Source organism: Myxocyprinus asiaticus, chromosome 1 (assembly GCF_019703515.2).
Source record: "Myxocyprinus asiaticus isolate MX2 ecotype Aquarium Trade chromosome 1, UBuf_Myxa_2, whole genome shotgun sequence".
NCBI lineage: Eukaryota > Metazoa > Chordata > Actinopteri > Cypriniformes > Catostomidae > Myxocyprinus > Myxocyprinus asiaticus.
Genome location: NC_059344.1, coordinates 47,915,683 through 47,923,343, shown reverse-complemented (window position 1 = coordinate 47,923,343; position 7,661 = coordinate 47,915,683). Strand labels below are relative to the sequence as shown.

General features: G+C 36.7%; 1 protein-coding gene across 2 annotated transcripts in view; it reads right to left on the bottom strand.

The window, feature by feature from the left end:
* Window positions 1–5,578: 5,578 nt before the first annotated feature.
* Window positions 5,579–7,661, bottom strand: part of si:ch211-288d18.1 (USP6 N-terminal-like protein) — a 39,114-nt gene continuing 37,031 nt past the window's right edge. Inside the window, exons 13-14 of one of the 2 annotated variants that reach the window (XM_051702116.1) lie at window positions 6,865–7,017; window positions 5,579–6,537 (exon numbers count right to left, since the gene is read on the bottom strand). In XM_051702116.1, coding sequence (XP_051558076.1) covers window positions 5,717–6,537; window positions 6,865–7,017 — 974 coding nt within the window. In that variant the 3' untranslated portion in view covers window positions 5,579–5,716. The remainder of the gene's footprint in view (window positions 6,538–6,864; window positions 7,018–7,661) is intronic. The other variant, XM_051702122.1, reaches the window with a different exon arrangement.

Here is a 7,661-nt window from a genome sequence, read left to right as displayed (position 1 = left end):
CAGGTAGGCTATATTTATTAGCTATAAATGACAATTAAACGGCTACAGTTGTTCATAAATGTCATGGGCAGTTATGAATGCATTCAAACTTTGGGGATACATACCGTGGAAGTATTTTTGTCATTAAAATGGGCATGTCTAAACGCAGAACTGCTGTGAATGGTATCACCACAGGATTGGCAGATGCTCTGTTGTCCTGTAACTCTCCATACTGTTCACTTGAGTCCAACTGGGATTTTTTCCCCCCGTAAAATCCCGTTTATAAGGGACGCATAGAAAGAGGGGCAATTCTTCAAAACACACCTTTATCACTCAAAATGAATCTGGTGATGTCTATCGGTCACTTTTATGAAGCCGTCAAACTTAATGTTTTCAATTCCATTGTGTCTTCATAGAGGGATCATTTCATTTTCAAGTCTCGTTAAATTGTGTTATTGCCATCAGAGTTTGTCACAAATCCTTATTCCAGTCGCCGGATGTGATGGGAAGACAGTGAAAGCGTTAAGGTTTGGTTTCTTTCGTTTCAGTCTGTTTCAGTGTTCATCGTCAGATGAAGACACATAAAGCGCCGTTCGCATTGAAGCATCGCTGTTTTCGGGTTGTGTTTCTCTTCTCGCGCTTATATCGCACTGATATGTATGAGCACGCGAGAAGGCGCACGCTTTTGTTTCACCGATGTCTTTTACAGCCGTAAAGGACAACTGCTAACATCTTCGTGCGATGCCATTATAAATCCTTGTGTCTGAATCGTCCTCATTAGAGCTCTTTCCTTTTTTTGTCTTGAGTTCTTTTCGTTCTCAGCTATGAAATATTTAGCTGAGCAGCATCGCCGCACTTGCATGACCGCATCCTAGTTACATACTCAGTGCGCTTTTACAGATGGATAGAGGGAGCTGTTACCTTCTTGTGCCAACCTGGGAAACAGTCACAATGAACTGCCAGTGCGTTTATTTGTTTATTTTTTGGACCAGAAAGCAAAATGCTGAAGATCTACTATATTTTAAGCTCCGTAGTCTTATTGCCTTTAGACTGACATTCAGGCTTAAAGTATTGAGTTACTTTAATTAGACTATTTCCCAAAGTTGCCATTCATTTGGTATACAGACATTCTGAACTTCTGAAATGCAATTTCATTAAACAATTTGATGAAATATGTCTATATACTGTATAGCATTAATTGAATGAATGTTTGCTTTATGCAGCACAGAGATATCTCTGTATGCAGTATTTATATTGTATATACGTGTGTATTTATACTAAATTGTGTGGACCAAATGTCCCCACGAGAGAAATGGCTTATTAAACTTTTTTTTAATTAAAATTATTTATTTATTTATTTTTAATGTAAAAATGCAAAACGTTTTCTGTGAGGGTTAGGTTTAGGGGATAGAAATTAGCATTAGATCTGTATAAAATCCATAAATGGCAATGAAGTCTATGGAGAGTCCCCACAATGATATAAAAACAAGTTTGTGTGTGTGTGTGTGTGTGTGTGTGTGTGTGTGTGTGTGTGTGTGTGTGTCAGCTCAAAATGTGTTACATTGAAAATGTAAAAATAGTTTGTACAGTATGAAAATCATTATGTCTATGGACAGTCCTCATAAGGATAGCCACACCAACGTGTGTGTGTGTGTGTGTGTGTGTGTGTGTGTGCAGGTTTAAGTGGTTTACAAGGACTTTTTTTTTTTAGGTTACAAACTGGTAATTACAAGGGTATTATGCTATAAATGTGGTTTATGAGGACATTTCTAGTGTCCCCATAATTCAAATTGCTTAAAAAACATACTAAACGATGTTTTATTGAAAACGTAAAAATGCAGAAAGTTTTTTGTGAGGGTTAGGTTTAGGGTTAGGGGATAGAATCTATAGTTCGTACAGTATAAAAATCATTATGTCTGTGGAGAGTCCTCATAATGATAGCTGCACCAACATGTGTGTGTGTGTGTGTGTGTCAGCTCAAAAACCAAACCAGAAGAGTCTTTTATTACAGAGTAATGGAGGAGTGCTGTATAAAAGTTTGGTCTGAATGAAGCATCGTTTAGAAAAAGAAAAGCATGTTTGGATTAAAGGTGCTCCCTTTAGAGATTTTTCTTCCAGACAACTATAACCTTTTAACACTGAATACTGCCTTCCTTGTCTAGGATACTTAAACACCAATGCAATGTCAAAATAAACAGGTCTTTGAATTAATAACCTCAGGTATATACCTGGAGGAGATGCGAAGGTAAGTGTAATCTCAGCCTTTCCACATGTGTGATGTTCAGCATTTGAGGGTTACACACCCTGGTAGTTGACTCAAATTCAGATCAGATCAAAGTCTAAAATTAATTGAAAAGAGATATTTTTGCAAGACTACATGCTTTGTACCTTTATCGGCTTTCTTTCATCTTTATCTAAAATACAGTATATGAGAGATATTTTCCTTTTTCTACAGATTTCTCTGGTTAAAAACCAGAGAAAGTTTAACTGATTGTGCAGATCACAATGTGGTCTGATAACTTTTGTAGTGCTGCATGGTAGAATTGTACACAGATGAGAGCATCAATACAAAGGGTTGGGGAGTTACGTATTTAAAATACAAAATAACTGTATTCCACTACAGTTACAATTTAAATCATTAGTAATTAGAATACAGTTACATTCAAAAAGTATTTTGATTACTGAAGAGATTACTTTGCATTTTATTGTCATTTGTTTCATTTAATATTTAGTCCTTTCAGATGGAAAACATTTATACATATAAATGATACGATCAAAAGTGCATTTGAACAGTAGTGAAACACTTTCTTATGATGTGTTACATTCATACGAGCAGACAGAGAAGTAAGTTTGAAGTCTGGAGCACAAAAAATAGAAATGAACCTTGTGTAAATTGTCAGCTTTACGCTAAGCTAAAATGCTATTTCTAGCCATTTTACATGCACATGTAAAAAATCGTAGGGCAAAAAATCGTATTCTTGATAATAATTTTTGTATTGCTTTCTTGTAAAAATATCTAAAAATCCTTAAAACAAGATCAATTTGATTTATCTTGTTTTAGAAACAACACTGCATAAGATATTTAGGTTTTTCAGAGAATGTATTTTTAACATGTGTATTTTGTCTTACTGTACTGGCAGAGTTTTTATAGCAAAACAAGTGAAAAAATCTACCAGTGCTGAAGAAGTAATCCATGTATTTAAAATACATTTCAAAAGTAACCCTCCCAACCCTGTCAATACATGCTCACTTATGATGATGAGTGATGATGCATCATCTGTGTCTGCATTTAGTCTATTTCTGTCAGCCCTTCTCTCCAACATGGGCTCAATTATGATGTATGGCACTCACAATTTGCCAAGGCGTGGCATCAATCACCAAAATGCTGTCAGTGTCCTCAGAGAGCAGGAGACAGACAACAAAAGATACACCATACTCATATTGCAGGCAAAACTGAAGGCGTTTGATGATGCCTGTATCAAATATCATTGAAGGTGTATCTCCAGTGTGTCCTCACTGAGGTGGAAATCTAAAAAATTGCTACTCCTACAGCCTAGTTCACAGAGTTTTTATCTAGAGCATTTAACACGTTTCCCCATGCATCACAAAGACACTGAATCATGAGACTCATTTTAATGCTTTTGAACTTTTTCTATAGGAATATAAAGAGGAAGTAAAATTTGGCATGAAGTCTGAATTATAAATAAGTGAAGGTCTATTGTACACAAACTTATGTGTTTGCAGAGCCCTCTTGTGGTCACATAGAGCACTGAAGTATTGTGTGTTGCTGAGTGTCTGAATATACAGTATTTCAGAATAAATCTGCACATCTAGCACAAGATTAGAAAATGTCTATTTTTGCAAAACTAACTCAAACATAGATGCAAATCTACCTCAAACATAGAATCACAAAGTAAATATGTTCACTATGTACATTCTGAATAAAACCAATGTCTTTTGGTTGGAGTTCTCAAAACTCCTTAAAAAAGGAACGTACACTAATGTATCCATAACTCAAACAATGCGCTGAAAACATGTCTATCCTTACAATACTCAGTTTAGAGGATAAGACATTTTCAGAGGATCAAATTTACATTGATATTCAATATAGATCCTTTACGAGAAAACCTGTTTTAAGATGTGATAATCCATTCATAATTATTGAAGTTCAGAATACTTATTTTCATTGTTTACCAAGGATTACATCTTACTTTCATAGTTATTTTCTCTTAAAATTATAGTTTTTGTATACATAGCAATGAGAAATTACTACAATACACATCTCAAAGCATGAATCTGTTAAATAAGTTGAAAATGTAAGCAGCACTTCCTTGGTACAGTCTTCCGGGACCAGTTAATTGTGTACAAAAAGTAGGCCTTCGTTAGACCATGCAACCATCAGAGAGAAAATCCATTTAAATTACCAATAAAAAAAGAAAATAAAAAAAAAAGCCAATGAGCATTAAAATACAATACTAATGCTACATGTACAAAAGCTAAATGTACAAAATGTTCATACAAATGAAAAACAAGTACATAAAAATTTACATCAAGTTGTGGTTAGAAATAACCAGAAAAATATCACTCAATCTTATTAAAGGCCATTTTTTCTATTTTCTATTATTTTAAGATTTGTGCATTTCAATTTCATAACAAACCTGAATTGAATGGAGTAATCTTTAATAAAATAAATAAATAAAAAACTAAATATTTTAAGCTTTATAAGTTTACATTTGTTAAACATTACACAATTCAATTTGATGGAATTTTGTTATGAAATGAAAACATATAAATGTTAAAATATTTTTTTAAAGTATATTGGAAGTTTCATTACAAAAACACTGCAGCTACGGATAACAAATTATTTTGGCAAATCATTTTGAGGCATTCTCTGACAGCCTGGTGCTCATTTGAATAGCTGCACATTCCATTATACTATTTACCATTAGTGGCATTTTCTATCAGAATTATAAATATTGGCATGTGGACATTGCAGAAATTGCATTTTAACATAAAGCTGGCATCAACAAATCATATCACAGACTGAGCCCATTTGAAATAAAATCACCAAGGACTACGAGTATATAAATCCATTACTTATAATAAAGGGCAAGCTGCTGTCATTTAATATGGATTTGAATAATATTAATAAATAAATACTGTAAATGTAATACATACACAAGCCATATCATATTAGCGAATGACTGATGACATTTGGCATGTTTCATAAAAAAAATTAAAATAAAAAAAAATGCTGCAGTGGAAATGTGTCACATTCCAGAGTGCGGTTCAGAACAACTCTTTTACAGCTATTATAATTTCATCATATCTGGTCAAAGAAATTGCAAAGACATTGGTGGTGTTGTTGTGTAATTCAGTGGTGGTTCTGTGCAAACCCACATCCAGCCTAGAAAGTGGGGGAGAAAAGTCAGAAGGTAGTTCATAATTTAATTGGTTATAGTTCTGTCTTGAGCAGTGAGCCAGCTCACTTTTGTTCTGAAATCTTTATCTTAGCATTATGTTGAGCTTTTAGAGTATCCTGGTCTTAAAAGTACATAATGCTGCTTCTAACACCCCCCCCCCCCCCCACACACACACACACACACACACACACCCTCCCCCTCCCCAAATCAAATCAATGGTAAATATTAAAATATTTGCTTAACAAAAAGCATTAACTGTATGCTTTCCAATAGAACACTGGCAATACATTGGGGTACAACAGTTGGCTGGCAGCTTAAAAAGTCTCTGACTTGGGCAGGCATTGGCTGGTTTGGGGTGGATGCTGAAAAAGAGGGTCTGAGTGAACTGTGGGGATTCCCTTAGCTGGTAACTGGGACTGGTCACAGGCTGTCAAGGAGATCTTGGTTGATATGGCAAATCTCTCTGAACATTTTTCCATATACTGATTTTCATCATCTCCCACCCGTCCCTCATTTAGATTTTCATAATTGGAAATCCTGGAAGGCCGACATGACTCACAAGCCATGGAAACGGATAATGTGGGTTGGAAATTGTCTGGGGGTATAGCAACCTCCACACTGCCCCCTGCTGTCTCTAAAGTGTCCTGCTCAAACTTCTTAGATGTTTGTGAAGGCTTTGTACCAGAAGACATTCCAGATAGCAATGTATTATCCAAAGTTGGAGATGGAGTAGGGTCGTGCAGCACAGGTTGGTTTTGCATTTCACCAAGCTCTGGGACAGTGTTCTTAGGGGGTTCATATGGAGGGGGCCATTCCCCACCATCTTCAGGGGCCCCTATCATTCCGTCAGGAGTAAGGGGAATCTGACTGTGCACTAGAACAGGATCGGGTGAGGGCAGGGGTGACATACTGCCTGTGCCTCCATCTTTGAAGGGCTTTTTGTCCTGTGGAGGACTGTCATCCAACATGATGGACTCCTGCTCTAGAGAGATGTGCAGAGAGGAAGGTAGGCGTTTGGCGAGTTGGGCTTTGTTGGGCGTATCTTCTGAGGGGTTTGGTTTGGGCCATTTCAACTGAGTCAGAACTACCGGCAGCTCCAGACCCAGAGGCTTTCTTGGAAACTCATCAGGCTTAGCTGAAAAGTAAAAGTAGTAATGGTTAACAATAAGAGTGGACTGAAAAATCTAGGTGACCTACATAAACTCATTAGCTGTGGTGAAAAATACATAATTTAGATACTAAATTATGCATGATCATTGCATAGGCTTTGATCAATTTCAAAATATAAATATTTAAACATGGAATATAGATTGGGTGATATGATCAACCACATACCATAAATGTTTAGGGAGTAGTAGTAAGCTCTCATCACTGATTATGTAAAGAACTTAGTGTACAGCTAAGCATAAGTGTATTGTATAGCTTCATGCAGTTAGATATCATGTGAAGAAAATTAATGGACCTGGTGGTGGGAAGTCCAGCTTCATTTTGCGAAGTTCAGACATGAACACTTTAAGCTGCTCTATGACCAGGTCATCACTGAGGTAGATGGATTCTCCTATCTTCTCCTGCAGGAACTCTCTCAGGTCCTCCAGGGACATCTTAAGCAAACGCTCTAGACAAGAGTAGCTACAGTTAGTGATTTGACACTTTAGAACCTTAAAGGGAAAGTTCACCCAAAAACAAAAATTCTATCATGATTACTCACCCTCATTTTGTTCCAAAACAATATCACTCTCTTATTTTCTGTGGAACACAAAGGGAGATGTTAGCCAGAGTGACAGCCTCAGTCACCCTTTACTTTCGTCATATCTTTTTTTGCAATGAAATTAAATAGTGACTGAGGCTATCATTCTACCTTACATCTCTCTTTTTGTTCCACGGAATAAAGAAAGTAATACGGGTTTGGAATTAAATGAGGGTGTGTAAATGATGACAGAATTTTAAATTATGGGTGAACTATTCCTTTTTTTATTTTTCTTTCTTTTTTTTTTATCCCTTTCCTCCCCAATTTGGAATGCCCAATTCCCACTACTCAGTAGGTCCTCATGGTGGCGCGGTTACTCACCTCAATGCGGGTGGTAGAGGACAAGTCCCAGTTGCGTCTGCTTCTGAGACCGTTAATCCGTGCATCTTATCACGTGGCTCATTGTGCATGACACCGTGGAGACTCCCAGCACGTGGAGGATCATGCTACTTATCCACGCACAACTTACCACGCGCCCCATTGAGCGCGAGAACCACTAATCACGACCACGA